General features: G+C 39.5%; 1 protein-coding gene across 6 annotated transcripts in view; it reads right to left on the bottom strand.

Moving 5' to 3' along the window:
• PPP1R12A (protein phosphatase 1 regulatory subunit 12A) overlaps window positions 1-16,889 on the bottom strand; it is a 94,055-nt gene that overhangs the window by 41,680 nt on the left and 35,486 nt on the right. For all 6 annotated transcript variants that reach the window (XM_080971323.1, XM_080971324.1, XM_080971319.1 and 3 more), the window contains exons 3-5: window positions 10,306-10,424; window positions 777-936; window positions 94-238 (exon numbers count right to left, since the gene is read on the bottom strand). In XM_080971323.1, coding sequence (XP_080827449.1) covers window positions 94-238; window positions 777-936; window positions 10,306-10,424 — 424 coding nt within the window. The remainder of the gene's footprint in view (window positions 1-93; window positions 239-776; window positions 937-10,305; window positions 10,425-16,889) is intronic.

Raw genomic sequence — 16,889 nt, 5'->3', positions numbered from 1 at the left:
TAAGTAGCAATAGCAAATACAGAATTCATAACCTACTTTTAATCAATAGATCAATAACAACACATTTTGACAAAGATTATGCAAAAGTCCTACCACTTTGTTGACAGTCTCCATATCGCACAAGTTTTCCACTAGTATTCGACATGCTTCTTCTTTACCCCAATGAGCAGCCGCATGAAGTGGTGTCCAGCCATCATAATCTTTAATATTTACATCATAGCCAGCCTGTATTAAAAGCCTGAATAAATTTGATAAATTAAATTAAAGACAGCAAAACAACTGAAATAAAGTGCTATAAAATTTTTAAAAACTGAAGGATTTGCTGGCATTTTCAGAGCACTGAACCATGTGAAGGGTTTAATGAGCAAAGAAATTGCACTACACTGGTACCTTGGTTCCCAAACAGCTTTGTTGTTGAACAAATCAGCTCTCGAACGCTGCAAACCTGGAGGTAAGTTTGCAAACATTTTTTGGAAGCCAAACGCCCAATGCAGCTTCTATGGCTTCTGCTTGAGTGCAAGAAGCTCCTGCAGCCAATTGGATGCCGTACCTTGCTTTTTGAACAGTTTTGGGAGTCCTCCCAGAACAGATTAAGTTAGAGAACTAAGGTACCACTGTATTTTCTCACATGGACTACCATACTGACTAAAAAGGTTGTACACAGAAAGACTTTAAAAAGTCACAATTTTAACATGTAAACCAAGGATCTGCGGAATAGTCTAAACTGCAGAAATTTGCAACTACAAAGTGTGAATCTGTATTAGAAATTAACTTACTTTAATACTTCTGTATACCCTTTAGCAGCAGCTACGTGGAGTGCTGTGCCACCAGATTTTGCATGCCGAACATCATTTATATGACCACTGTTAAGCCACTGTCTTGCATCTCTAAGCATTATTCGCTCCTCTTCTTTGCGAGCTGCCTCTATATCAACCCCTGAATGGAAAGAAATATTTTCATTTCAAAATATGTACATAAATTCTTATTCAAATGACATAAACACTGACATAAGATATCATAGGAGCCTCGCCCAGCATTATGGAAGCTGATTGCAATAATCAGCCACCTCTGCTCCACATTGGAGGGAAAGAGAAATGAGGAATGGCAATGGTACTCCTTCACCCACTGAACCATTTCAATATTGTATTAAAAGGGTAAAGGTAAAGGTACCCCTGCCCATACGGGCCAGTCTTGACAGACTCTAGGGTTGTGCGCTCATCTCACTCTAGAGGCCGGGAGCCAGTGTTGTCCGCAGACACTTCCGGGTCACGTGGCCAGCGTGACGAAGCTGCTCTGGCGAACCGGCACCAGAGCAGCACACGCAAATGCCGTTTACCTTCCCGCTATAAAGCGGTACCTATTTATCTACTTGCACTTAGGGGTGCTTTCGAACTGCTAGGTGGGCAGGAGCTGGGACTGAACGACGGGAGCTCACCCCGCCGCGGGGATTCGAACCACCGACCATGCGATCGGCAAGTCCTAGGCGCTGAGGTTTTACCCACAGCGCCACCCGCGTCCCTATTGTATTACTTTTCATAAAACATAGAATAGATAATGCCTTGGCAGAATCATGGGCTCAAAGTTCAGTGTGGAAACAGGACCAGTAGCCATGCATCAGCATACATTTTAATATAGCAGAAAGCTAGCACGGATCTACAAAAGGTACCCAAGTTGAGCCACCCAATGATTTTGCAGTATTCCTGGGATGTATGTGGTGTGGAAGAGAGGAAAGTAGAGGCAATGCCTGTCTGTGCCATACACTGCTGGAGGTGGCATTCCCCCAGAAGAGTCAGGGCATCTCATGAGAAAAAGAAGACCTAGATTGGTTGGATAGTGTCCGGCAAACTGGTTGAGCCAAGACATCCAACATAAAAGCAAAGCAAAACTGCAGGTCAGAGACACAAAGGTCATAAAAGGTAGTCTAGATGAGTATGACATTGGTGGGAGAAAAGGTAAAAAACATGTTTAGATTAGGACCTGGGAATTCCTTATTTCCATACTCTTCATTTCCAGAAGATACAGCTATCGTCTTCAGTGTTCTCTAGTTTCCATGGCTAGGCAGCAACTCTGAATGCACTGCCTGTGGAACTAAATCATAATATAACAGTTCTGGTGGCCTACTTTAGGGGGTCTCCCCCACCCCTGGAATAGGAATTACCGTATTTTTTGCTCTATAAGACTTACTTTTTCCCTCCTAAAAAGTAAGGGGAAATGTGTGTGCGTCTTATGGAGCGAATGCAGGCTGCGCAGCTATCCCAGAAGCCAGAACAGCAAAAGGGATTGCTGCTTTCACTGCGCAGCGATCCCTCTTGCTGTTCTGGCTTCTGAGATTCAGAATATTTTTTTTCTTGTTTTCCTCCTCCAAAAACTAGGTGCGTCTTGTGGTCTGGTGCGTCTTATAGAGTGAAAAATACGGTAGTTCCTTGACCTGCAGGAAAACCTCCCATGTCCAGCTCAGGTTAAATGGGAGGGCGAAATGTATTATAGATTCATTCATATTTAAAATTATCTAATGTTCAACCCTTCCATGTAGTGAAAAAAACATGGCCATGCCAGCTTAAACAGGCAAAAGACATAAGACACAAAGGAATACAAAGGAAAAGTGGGTAGAGAAAGGCAGCAAAGGCACACAATACCTCAAGGACTGTCTTTTCCCACATGAACTAAACTGGGGTTTGCATTTGTCATCCAGGGCCTTTTTCCATTTGCCTCCTTTTCATTGGTGCCCCCCCCCCCCACGTTCTGCAGGGAGGCACACCTGGAAATATCATTATCTATTTTTAGGTGTCAGGAAAGAAACATTTATTTAAAACCAGGCTTTCAGTCCTTAATTTGGAAAGTCCTGTGTGTATTTCTGGCCTCTTTATTATCTAGCTTTGTCATGTATGTTGGTTTTGGTTTTATACATAGTTTTAATGTTTATATTATTTTGTAAGTTGCTTCAGGTCACTTTTTATTTTAAAAAAGCAAATAATAAATGCAATACAATGATTATTGTTATTGTTGCTATTATTTTCAAGCCACATCCCCCAATCAATTTATGCATGTAAATTGGCGTAAGTTAATAAGTAACTCCAAAAATTCATACATCCATTGTGCATTGAGAATCTCATATTTCTCATAAGAGAAACATTTCATATTTCTCATAAGTTTAAGGTACAAAGTACATTCTAAGAATGGTCCACAGATGGCAATATTGCATCTCTAGCTCAGTGTTCAGTTTATTCCATTAAAAAATGTTATTTGCTCTCTCTCAGGTACACTACAAAATCATTTTACATAAAGATTGGTCGGGGGGGGCTAATTAGCTACCTTTACTAGTTAATCAGCTGAAACGTTTTAGCTTAATTCTAAAATATATTGCTCAGCATGCATTTTAAAACATTTCAAAATTCTAATTCTCAGCATTTGTTAGCTTGCCAACAAGTATTGCTGTGTCACAAGCTCTGGGCACTTACCAACCTAGCATAATCAATCTTTAATGCTTAAAGATGGAAAGAAGAAAGAGTTTAGATACTGACCAGTGGCAAGTCAGTAAGTCAGCTATGCTACGGTTGCCATTATTTCTAGAAGTAAAATTCAGGACACAGAAGTTGGTGAGCTTTTGGGGAGGAATTGTTGAGCTTTCTTTAGGCAGTCAACCTCAAAATCCTGGACATTTTGCCTATTTTCCTGAATTCCCCCCGGATGCTATTTTCAGCAGTTAAATCCCAGACATGTCCGGGAAATTCCAGACATATGGCAAACCTAAGCTATGCAGTCGGTCCTTTAAAAATCCTCTCCAGATCCAGAAGACTGTAATAACCCAGTCATATCACTTTGGGGGTCAAGATGCTCAAGCAAGTGGCGGTTGTCTAATGTTAATCTCCCTTGCTTGAAACATATTACCTAGATTCATTTCAATCCTGTTTCAGGTCTGGATTTGGCTCTTAAATTTCCCTGATGCATGACCTCTGTCAAGAGACACAAATGGGGCTTTGATCATTCTCTTCGATCTTTTGGCAGCTTTTGATACCATCAACCAAGGAATCTTTCTGGATAGACTCTGACTAGGAGGCATTGCTTCTATTTGTAAAGTCAATTCCAGAAGGCAGCATTGTGGAACTTCTGCTCAACCTCATCAGTGCTGCCACCACTGCATCCTTTTAGACATCCATATAAAGTGGCTGGGTGACTTCATCCAAAGATTCCAACACACAGGTGAAATTCCAGTATGTTGCCATTAACATTCTGTCCCATATCAACACAACAGTCTGTATGCAAGCGCACATGCACACACACAAAATGATGCAGAGTTGCTGTACTCGCTACTGTTTTTGACAGACTCTTGTCACTCAGATAGCTTCATTACCAGCCAACTAGTAGTGACCACATCCAGTGCTTGGAATGAAGTAGCTCAAAAATCTCTGAACTACACCTAAAAGTAATCGTTGGGTGAAGAAGGTTGGCAATTCGAATCCCCGCTACCGGGTGAGCTCCCATTGTTCGGTCCCTGCTCCTGCCAACCTAGCAGTTCGAAAGCACGAAGTGCAAGTAGATAAATAGGTACCGCTCCGGCGCAAAGGTAAATGGCGTTTCCGTGCGCTGCTCTGGTTCGCCAGAAGCGGCTTAGTCATGCTGGCCACATGACCTGGAAGCTGTACGCCGACTCCCTCAGCCAATAAAGCGAGATGAGCACCACAACCCTAGAGTCGTCCGCGACTGATCAGGGGTCCCTTTACCATATATATATATATATATATATATATATATATATATATATATATATGGAGGGAAGGCTCCAAGGCTTATTAGGGCAGATGCTGCTGTTGCCAATGGCAATTACTCAGTTAAATCACTGTTGCTAAGCAATCAGAAAAAAGGAATGTGAAGCATTTCCTGTATCTTTCCTACTGAAGAGATTTACTCTCTTCCAATGGGAGCAGCTTGCAGCAAGAAGCACAGGTACAGAAGCAAAGCAAATGATGCCTTGTGCATGGCTGTGTTGCTGACACAAATGAAACAAGTTAAACCTCTTCTATGACTGAAATACAATTACATGCAAAGCTGTACCTGTGGCTATTCCAGCACACATCCTATTACTTGTGCATGGCCCTTTTCTTTCTTTCTTTCTTTCTTTCTTTCTTTTGGACCCTACACTCCAACACGGCTTCTATGTATATTGCCCAAAGAGGATTTTTAAAACTTGGTTTTCAGGCTATGTGCATATATACATATTGCCTTTTCATTCTGCTTCATGAATATAACCAAGATGGCTGTTGCCTACAAAAGTTCATTCCAATGAACTAACTCATGCTCAATGTACCACAGCATTCTCGATCTTTTAACATGTTTTATGGGCAACCATAGCTACAGTAAAACCTTTCATCTGGCTATTTTGAGGTCCAAACAACACTAACACAATTTTGTCTCTAAAGACCCCATCGAGGTCCTGCAGTGCTTAGTATTAATAGCCTCTGTAAGTTTAAATGCATCCCACAAGCCTACTAATTCTATTTTATATCTATGATCATATAAGTGCTGACATTTCCTTTAAAAGGTCCTCATCTTTGCATTTCAGAGATCTTATTTTTATTTGTTTATTTTATTATATGGTTATCTGCAGAAATGGCATAATAAGTGACCAACCTCCAAGAAGGGAGTGTGACCAATCTCCAAGAAGGCATGTGTTACCATGCCTTGAGGTGACTATACCTTGAGGTTGCTATTCACTGTGTAGACCACTGCATTCTATTCTACCAGGCCTCCCAGGGAATCAATATTACACACCCACACACAGTGGTGTATTGATATTTGTTTTGATTTTCTTTTTGCTTTAAACTTGCTTTTAACTTTTTATTATTTTATAGTTTGGCTGTACATTTCTGATACAGTGGTATACAAATATTTTTAAATAAATAAAAATAAGTCCTTCTTTCTTTGGTGATCATTCGTAGCCGTGTAAGATCGTCCTCCATGAACACGGTCTTATCGGTGTGTCTGTAAGTGACTGTGGAGGCCAATTCTGGATCCACACGCCCTTGCACAGTGGGAACATAGGTTTTCGGGCGGGAGTTGATCATGGTGAGGATTTGCCAAATGTGTCTTCCTCTTAGCTCATTTCTCCCTTTCATCCAGAGTTTGTGCTTCTTCAAAGTCCATGGTAAAGGCTACTCTCCAATTGGAGTGCTTGCAGTATAGTATAGACAGACATAGCTGCTCTGTCTGTCAAGGATCAGGACTACAGTGGTACCTCGGGTTAAGTACTTAATTCGTTCTGGAGGCCCGTACTTAACCTGAAACTGTTCGTAACCTGAAGCACCACTTTAGCTAATGGGGCCTCTTGCTGCTGCCGCGCCGCCGGAGCACAATTTCTGTTCTCATCCTGAAGCAAAGTTCTTAACCCGAGGTACTATTTCTGGGTTAGCGGAGTCTGTAACCTGAAGCGTATATAACCTGAAGCGTATGTAACCCAAGGTACCACTGTATTGCTATACTATTTATATTTAGATACATATTCAATGCTCTTATAGAAAAAGGGACCCACTAGGAACCCTTTTCTTTCTTTCTACTTTTACAATGATGTTTAATCTTAATGAACTTGATATTTGTAGATAGTCTGCAGAAAACCTGGAAATTTAAGTAACAGAGTACAGTGGTACCTAGGTTCTCAGACGTAATCTGTTCTGGAAGACCATTTGACTTCCGAAACGTTTGAAAACCAAGGTGCAAAGAGCTGGCTGCAAGTTCAGTGGAGAAAATTGAAAAACACGCAACAGAAGCTGTTCAACGTCCGAGGCATGTTCAAAAATGGAAGCATTTAATGGTCTTCCAGAACAGATTACGTCTGAGAACCTAGGTACCACTGTACTCTGTTACTTAAATTCCCTGGATTTAACAGTGCATGTATTAAACATAGGGCATATTACATATTACAACCTGAAGCACAGTCTCAGCCCAGAACTCATAAACAAAAGTGCAGGGACATCTTGCACACTTGCTGACCAGCAGCGTTATAAAAGCAAAATGTGTACAAACACAAACATCTGAACCAACTATAGAAATCTAAAGGTGTACCTCACTTCCCATCCCTGTCTTGATTACAGAAGACTTCATTTTGCCTCCCTTGGTGGTCCAGAGAGCATGCATAGAATTCTTAAACCTGCTCTTCTAGATTGGCACTAGAAGCTCTCTGCTCAATTATCTATGTGTCTTCTCAACACAGACCTGAATGATTTATCAAAACATGTCAAGTCAATTCTCCCACTTTCAAATCAGAAGGACATATTTCTACTCATAATAATTATTCAGAAGCTACCAACAGCTGACTAGCAATAAAGATTTGAGTAGTAATATTATCTTCAAGGGCGAAAAGATCAGAACTAAAGATTACCTAATATTTGATCACCTTATTCCACTGAAAAAATGATTAAATATATAGGTTTGACTCCTAGGATAGGCTAAAACAATTAAGTTTATGCCAGGAAAGCTTACTGTCTCTTCACCTATGCAGCCAACTGCACCTCCCCGCAAAAGCCTCTCCAGAGAGGGGTGCTGAACCATTTGGGTGGGAATTTTAATTCCATTAACTTCGTTAAGTCAACTTATCTTAGAATTCAAGTCACAAGATTCACTCTGACATTAAGATTTTATACAACCATAGCCAAAATATTGTATAGGCAAGTGGCTGATAACATTATGATGCCTACTTTTAAAAATGAACTATAATTAATTAATTCTGTTCTCTTTAAGATCTGAATTGTCTTCATCCTTAAAGCAATCACTAAGACTACAAATTAGGTAAGGTAAAGGTAAAGGACTCATGGACAGTTAAGTCCAGTCACATTCGACTATGGGGTGAGCCAGACCTCACGGAAACACCATCTACCTTCCCGCCACAGCAGTACCTATTTATCTACTTGTGCTTGTATGCTTTTGAACTGCTAGGTTGTCAGGAGCTGGGACAAAGCAACAGGAGCTCACCCCGTCATGCGGATTCAAACTGCCAACCTTACGATCAGCAAGCTCAATAAGTTCGGTTTAGACCAGAGCGCCACCTTTACTAGACATTAGATAAGACATGGGACCTTACACAAGACATGCAACCTTACATTACTATAGTTTTGTATCTAGCCTAGAATAAATGACTAAATGACTCAACAACAACAACAACAACAACAACAACAACAACAACGCAAATATTTAATAAGTATGTTTGCTTCAGACATGAATCTTAGAAAGCTTGCAGAAAGCTTTAAGCTTTAAACTTTAAAGCTTTAAACTAGTATTGGCACAAAAGAAATACTTTCCTTTATTTTATCAAACATGAAAGACAAAAGCCCTCTGAACAGTCCTTTCATGATATATTTTACACAACGAAGGATTCTGATTTAGAACAGCAGTAGGCAATCTGAAATATTACACATGACTTTCCCCCCCAATGAATTAACTACTGAAAAACATTGTCTGCATTTTGTTGCACTGGAGCCACACTTGCATGTTAAGCAGCAAATGTTCTGACTATTTTATCAGCCTAGTTGAAAATGTATTCTGATAATCTTCTTGCATTTCAGCATTACAGTACTCAAAGATGCCTTGCTGGAGCCTGAAGATGTTCTTTCAATTATTGCTGATTACATACTAGCTAAATGTCAATCAGGTTTGATAAGATGGGAAGGGTTGAGAAGTTCCAGTTCTTTCTGCAAGTCCACAGCTCTACTAAATATCCTACCCTGCTCCCACCCAGCCACCCATTCACTGAAGTCACTGCCTCAGTTGAAACAAGAGGCTGAGCTAAAATTGCCTTCCCAAAGTAAAACACTGCCCCTAAGAACAGTTCTCTTATTAGTCTGACTCACACCTGACAGAAACTTACAGAAAGTTTCCCATCTAGATACAAAGCACACTAGAACATATGACTTAAAATTTGACAATGAAGAAATAGAAAGATGTCAATAATCAGATTAAAAAAAAAAAAAGCTTCGGCTGTAAAGTGAACTGAATGAAGTTGGATTTTAAGGAAAATATTTGCAGGACTGTTCTATTAGAGTCCTATACAAAACCTTTCCTTTCCCACTTCTTAAATAAATGCCCCAACATCTTGGTTTCTCTACCGGCAAACTAAGTTTGAGCTATCTCTGCACTCTACCACTTTCACAGCCTTACCTGGAAAAGGCACAAGTTGAATGTGGAACATTCTGCATTCAAAGCATGCTCTCTGCTACCTTGCTGGGTTCTCCTCGAAATTTCAATTCCCCTTTCAGCTCATTAAGAAGCTGCATTTTTAATAATGCAGTAGAAATTTCATCAAATGAAATTTTTAGATTTCTTGAGCAATCTTACTCAGTTATAACTTTGGACACAATAAGAAAGGCCCTAGGGTCACATATCCATATAGTACATCTTTAAGAACCTATGATCCTTCCTGCTTTCTCCATGAATTAATATCAAACAAATATGTAATTGTAATCACTTTAGGGGAGAAAAAACATAGCCAACAAGCATAGTGCCATATTTATAATCTGGGAAGAATGTGTATAAAAAGTGCTGCTCAGACAAGAATTCAGCTCAGGAATCCCTTCAATGTCCATAATGAAGATTTATACTTCTTCTGCTTAAGATTGTAGCAACAACGGAGACACAGTTCATTCTACTTTTACTTTGTTACTTGCATCTTAAAATGCACAGATAATGCTATTTCTTCACTAACACCGATATTCATGAATATTCTCCCATACACCTGTAGTTTCCACTGAAGCCTGTTGTGGTGCTTGATCATACTGATTCACAGATATGAACACCAGCAATTGAGGCACACAGTGTTTTATTAGTCTGGCAGGATATTTTTTTTTTCACAAAGGCATCCACATATGGCAAACTGCAAGACTGAGATAAACATAACATAAACTGGCTTCAATCTGGTCACTAAAACAACTGAAAGGCTCATCATATGCAAAAGTCTTTTAAAAGACAATGGGTGTATCTATCATGCTCATTTTGGAAAACACATTTTTGTTAGATTCAGTTCTTTTTCAGATGTAAACTCAAACCTAATCAGCACACTTAAATAAATGGCAAGCCCTATAAAAATGCATTGTCAACACATATTTTATTGAAAGTTCCATTCAATTTTCCAGAGACATAATTCTTCCTATTTCTACAGTGTATTTTCTTATGTAACCAGGGGCTCTTAAATTTGTATTCAGAATTAATTATAGTTATATGGCATTTTTTAATTGCATATGGTCAATCTGATGCAACATTTTGGTTTTAATACAGATTCTTTTTATGTTTTAATTTTTTTATGTAGTAAACCTTTAAAATTACCTTGCCGATTCACTTCATTTTGAAGCAACTCTTCCATTGCCTCTTCTTCAGCAATATCTAATGGAGTGTCCCCTTCACTATTTACAGCTCCTACATGTGCTCCTTGACTAATTAAATATCTGAAACAGAAGAAATAGCTTGTTGTTAATACGAAAGCACACCTTTTGATACAAGTACTAAATACATTTCAGTGAACAAGCTACGTAAATATAAACCAAAGCCTCACACACACTAAAGGGATGGTCTCTGATAGAACCACCTTCCTTACATTTTTGAAAAATAATTTTCAAATTATTTTTCCTAACATGCTGTCAATCATACAAGTTCTTAATATTTTCTTTAAAAAACAGCTGTCCAAAGTGCTTAGTTTCTAACAATAAGCTCCACATCAATTTTTGAATTATTTCAACTGGATATACGACAGTGGTACCTCGATTTAAGAACAGTCCGGTTTAAGAACGATTTGGTTTACAAACTCTGCAAAACCGGAAATAGTGTCTTGGTTTGAGAACTTTACCTCGGTCAAAGAGCAGAATCCGAATTATGGAAGGGCACTGGCGGCAGGAGGCCTCATTGGAGAAAGTGTGCCTCAGTTTAAGAATGGTTTTGGTTTAAGAACGGACTTCCGGAACGGATTAAGTTCATAAACCGAGGTACCACTGTACTTGAGTTGACCTACTTGGCATTTTCTGCTGCTGCCCCGTATTATGGAATGCCCTTCATTCTGCTATACATGAGGCAACAACCACCAGTAGTTTCAGCTATCTTGTAAAGACTTATTTGTTTAGGCTTCCTCCAACCCAAAAGAACAGAACCTGTTTTATGTATTTGAATCTCCTTCCCATTTGTTTTTATATGCTTTTATGCTGCTGCTTTACTGTTTTTAAAATGCATTTTATATATTCAGAGAATTTCATAAGATTAAGTGATTTACCTCTTGCTGCCCAAAGGCCTTTTAACAGGACATGCCAAGAATTGAATCTGGTACCCTCTGAATGCAAATCAAGTGCTATATACCCTTCTCAACAATAAAAACTTAGACCAAGATCAAGTGCTGCAAAGAGATATGGCATCACAGTGTAATGTAAAAATGTCTTCTTGGGCCAGATGGAAGAAAAGATATGCGATCATGTGATGGATAACAAACTAGACACTGAAGGGGGATGGGGTAAAGAGAGAAATAAAAAAGCCGTGTCAGCAGTAGAAAATTGCCTTCAAAGCAGAGACAACTAGTTTGGAACACACCTCTTCACAGCAAAAGCAGCTCTTTAGTAATTAGCCTGTAATTTGTTGAAGTTGTATGCAGTTTTGTTTGCTCAGTTTCATGGCATTAGAATTACTTACACTGCTCATGCCAACTTCAGAACTATAAGAGTAGAGAACCTACAATGAATTATTTCTGTGATGCTGCAAAACTGAGTAAGCAGAACACATACATATGTGTAAGCAGAATGAAGGTAAGCAAGTGAGCAATGGCACTCTGCCAAAATTTTCAAATGGCAGCTATATCCTCCCAAATGAATCCATAAGTGAATGATACTCTAATTTCTTTCTTATACCTACAACCCAACTCACCTTAGAAACAAAGATGCCATTACTGAGCCACATACAGGGGGGCTGATATGACCCCCTCACATGTTGACAAATGTGTGATGTGGGATCAACACTTATTCACGCATCAATTTTATTTTTTTATTTTTTTTTTCAAGGAAATACAAATGTATAGACAGACAAACATGCAAGTGTCTGGGGGAATAATAGTTTTTCACTTGAAAGATGGGGGTTGTGGTACAGTAAATAGTCAAACCATCTATTACAACACAAAAAAAGAATGCAAAAGGTGCTGCATTGACCCCAATTTATCCAGACAGTAAAATGAATCTGTATCCTGTTTCAAGATCCTCTCTAAAGAGTAGTAAGAGGGATCTTTTATCCCTGATCTTAGCGCTAAGCACCAAAGCACTGAGCTTGGAGATGAATCTCCCTGTCCGCTCTTTTATGAACATTGCCTTTTAAACTTTGAACAGATCCTTGAGTGTTGGAGTGGGAAGAACTTGAATGGTGATGGAGGGGGTGGAAGGGAGGGCTGTCTGACGGCATGTCTGGTTAGCAGACATTGTGTGTGCTAAATGTATGTGTGGCAGGTACATATGTGCTTATATGCCACACCAATCAATCTTTATTGCAGTCAAAGACCAGACAGCAAACACTAGCCACACCCACCATGGGCATGTGGTCACCAGTCAGGTGGGAGACCATCACTGTGGCCCTGGGGGTTTAGTCAACCCTGCCTTAGATGCCTTTGCTTAAAGATCAGATAAGCACCACTTCAAGAAGTTAACCTTAAGGGATTATACATTTAAAGTAATCTTTCCTCTCCAGGAGAAAGCCATACATGACATTTCTCAAAGTTCCTTGAAACATCAGCACATCACCTATGTCAGAAGTTAAACACAACAGGAGTATGTAGACTAAAATAACTATTAGGCAAAACATTCCCCCTGTAATGTCATCTCAGGGCCTTTCTAACTATAAGATCTATGATTTTTATTTTTATTTTGCTGACTATACTAAATTAAACTTTGAATATATTAAAATAGTAAGTACTCAGTTTGGTATATTAAAGTTTAATCTAATAATAAAAGATCTGCCCTAATATTGGTTTTGCCATTGGCATCCTTTCGTTGTTACTAATGAACTTAAGAAATTGAAAAAATTCCTTGGAGAACACAATTACTGGAAGGAATCAACTTGATTCCCTGTCTATGTATATAAAAGAAAATAGCAACTTTTGTAAAATCTTCCTGGAGGTAATCCATAGTCACTGCAGACATCTAGGTTACCGTATTATTCACTCCATAAGACGCACCTAGTTCTAGAGGAGAACAAGAAAAAAAAAGTTCTCTCCCTCCCTGCGCAGCGCCCCTTCAGTGAAGTGGCAGGAGAAGCAGAGCCCCTTCCATTTCTCCTCCCGCTTTGCTGAAGGGGCGCTGCGCAGGGAGGGAATCGGCTCTCCAGCAAAGCAAAGCCAGGAGAACAAGAGGGGTCAGTGCACACCAATCCCTCTTGCTCTCCTGGCTTCAGCGAAAGCTGCGCAGCCTGCATTCGCTCCATAAGACGCACACACATTTCCCCTTACTTTTTAGGAGGGGGAAAGTGCGTCTTATAGAGCAAAAAATATGGTATTTAAAAGTCTGTCATTATAGGAACCTGTGGTGTATCCACATTTAGAATACTATTTAAAGTTGAGGCTATTCTGTTTCCAGAATAGTATCAGAACTGGAAGTACTACAAAAATTATTTACTATCTTTCAACTGAGGCTTCGTCATCTACATAAAATAACCTAAGTTGATAAATTATAAACATTGTGGAGACTAAAGTCCTCATGACAATTTTAAAAAATTCACTGTGATATGAATAAAAGGTTTCTGTTATGACTGATCCTAAAAGTCTTCACAGATTATCATAACTGATTTCATCTTGTTTCTCTCAGCATCTCTTCTGTCAGCTTCATGTTAAGATGGCAGGTCATGAAATACATCAAGAGTCTGAGACAGCATTTAATAAGCTTAGACAAGGGGAAGCCTTCCAGATGCTATGGACTGCAGTTCCCATCACTCCCAGTCAGCACAATCAATGCTAAGGGACATTGGGAATTTTAGTCCAAAATGTCTAGAAGACACCACATTGGCTCACCCTGGTTTAGACATATAAATGGAATAGAAAGTCTATCAGAAGCTTGTTAATTTTAAGTAATATATAGAAAATTCATGTCCTGAGGCAATAACTATGAATTATAGACATTGGTGATAAAAAACAAGCAGGAGGGAGTGGCTACTTCCATGAGGTATGACTTTTGAGCTAATAATAATAATAATAATAATAATAATAATAATAATAATAATTTTATTTATACCACACCCATCTGGCTGGGTTTCCTCAGCCACTCTGGGTGGTTCCCAGCAGAATAGTAAAAACACAATAAAAAAATTTAAAAACTTCCCTAAACAGATGTCTTCCAAAAGTCAGATAGTTGTTTATTTCCTTAACATCTGAAGGGAGGGCACTACTACCAAGGAGGCCCTGTGCCTTCTAAATTCTCCACAGAATATTCTCCACAAACTGTAAATTCTAATTTAAGAACCAGTTTTATAATCCACATTTAAAAAATCTAGTAAATAATAAGTCAATCTGTGATATCGCCAGTGTAAGTAATAAATAATTATTTTTTTGATCAAGTTACATTACTGGGCATTGTATCATTCACCATTGGCACTTCTGAAATGTGAACTACAGAAAACATTTTTTGTTTTGTTTTAAAAATGCCATTCATTTAATCTGATGAACATCTGAATTTATATATATTTCAACTATATGTAATAGGCTTTTTTTCTATTTTGGTGTGACCTTATTCCTAGCAATTCTATACCCTTGGCCATACAGAAAATACCGTATTTTTCGCACCATAGGACGCACCGGACAATAGGACGCACCTTTTTTTAGAGGGGGGAGAACAAGAAAAAAAATTTCTCCCCCTCTCTGCCCAGCGCCCCTTCAGGGAAGCGGCAGGAGGCGCTGCGCAGAGAGGGGGAGAATTTCCCCCCTCTTGTTTTCCTGCTCTAAAACAAGGTGCCGTTTAAGGTGCGTTCAGGCGGCTACCTTGGAAGCCTGGAGAGCGAGAGGGGTCGGTGCGCACGGACCTCTCTCGCTCTCCAGGCTTCAAGTTCCTTTCGACCTGCTCTTTGGGGCTGGCGGGGGGAAGCCCACCACCAGCCCCAAAGAGCAGGTCAGGGAGCAGCAGAAAGGCGCAGTGGAGAGGCTCCTGCCATAGCCGCGCGTCACCCCTCCAGCCGGGAGAGGGTTGCGGGGGGCTTCTTTAGCCCCGCGCGCGCTATCCCGGCTGGAGAGGTGACGCACGGCTATAGAGGCTCCTGCCATAGCTGCGCGTCACCTCTCCAGCCGGGAGAGGGTCGCAGGGGGCTTCTTTAGCGTTTTCGCTCCATAGGACGCAAACACATTTCCCCTTCATTTTTGAAGGGGAAAAAGTGTGTCCTATAGAGCGAAAAATACGGTAGCTATAATGCTTTATACACTTAAAGTACCTAGACCTATACAATTATGTGTAACGGCAAGTGAGGTGACCTTGATTTAAACAGTTGACATTTCAATATTTTTATTTAATGCCAGTAACTGGTTTTTGCAGTGCCATTCAATGGTACAAGGTGCCATTTACCAGAGATTGACATCATGGAGACGAAGATGGTGACTTATCCTCTTAAGATGTTTGAGGAGTCAATATAAATTTATAATCATTTGAGACTTGTTACTTAAAGCCTAGGACGCAGGTGGCGCTGTGGTCTAAACCAAAGAACCTAGGGTTTGCCGATCAGAAGGTCGGCAGTTCGAATACCCGCGACGGGGTGAGCTCCCGTTGCTCGGTCCCAGCTCCTGCTCAACTCACAGTTCGAAAGCACGTCAAAGTGCAATTAGATAAATTACCTCCGGCGGGAAGGTAAACAGCGTTTCCGTGCGCTGCTCTGGTTCGCCAGAAGCAGCTTAGTCATGCAGGCCACATGACCCAGAAGCTGTACGCTGGCTCTCTCGGCCAGTAAAGCGAGATGAGCACAGCAACCCCAGAGTCGTTCGCGACTGGACCTAACGGTCAGGGGTCCCTTTACCTTTAATTAAAGCCTATTTTTAAAATAAATTTATTTCTTGTGACAATTTATCAGTTATAATTTAAATATGTTGTGTGTTTTCTTACTTGTCCAAGCAGATAATAATTCGCATTTCTGATGTTATGTAACTTGTCATTACTGATTATTTGTGTTTTATTTTCTGGAAAAAATAGCATTTATTTTAAACATATAAATTTTATTAGTGTTGCACTGAAAATACTGTACCATGTAGATATGCTTACTAAAGAATGTACTATTGTAGCAGACCTGAGTCTTTTTTGTATTCCTTTTACTTTAAAAGCTACATTTCATACATACACAACATAATTAGAATTCAAATTGATGGTAAATATATGGTTGGTGACAGGCTTAGTGATTAACGTGAGTCATTCACACTGAATTTTCAATTTCAAGTTTGGTGCAAAAAATCAAAGACTGGTATGAATTCACTGCATTGCCCCATTGAATTAAAGTATCTGTACAGTTTTTTGTTACTATCTGAACAGGTTTACCCATGAATAAACATGTATATTAACTAATTATATCATTTTCAATGCATTAAAATGATTATTCTCCTATTTTAAATGAAAATTCGCTAATATTCTCATTAATCGAGAATATTCTCCAAAAAATTATTCTTCAGAATTTAACATCACTAGTCAGAAGTCCCATTTTGTTCAGTAGATCTTATTTCCAATATGTATGCCTAAGATTGCTGACTTCGTGCATAGAAAGCCAAAATGCCTCACTTGTATGCTGATAAAGTTCAGCAGATGGTTCTCTTAAAAACAGTTTAAATCATTGTTACATTCGTGTGCACTAAGGAAATGCAAGTAGGAGCAGCAACAAATTGTTGCAGTAACTGTTAAACTTAACACAGGCTTTAAAATAAGGGAGAATAAAAA

This window comes from Podarcis pityusensis (genome assembly GCF_964106645.2).
Source record: "Podarcis pityusensis genome assembly, chromosome: 10".
NCBI lineage: Eukaryota > Metazoa > Chordata > Lepidosauria > Squamata > Lacertidae > Podarcis > Podarcis pityusensis.
Note: the sequence above shows the minus strand (reverse complement) of the source record. Positions and strands in the feature narration are given on the sequence as shown.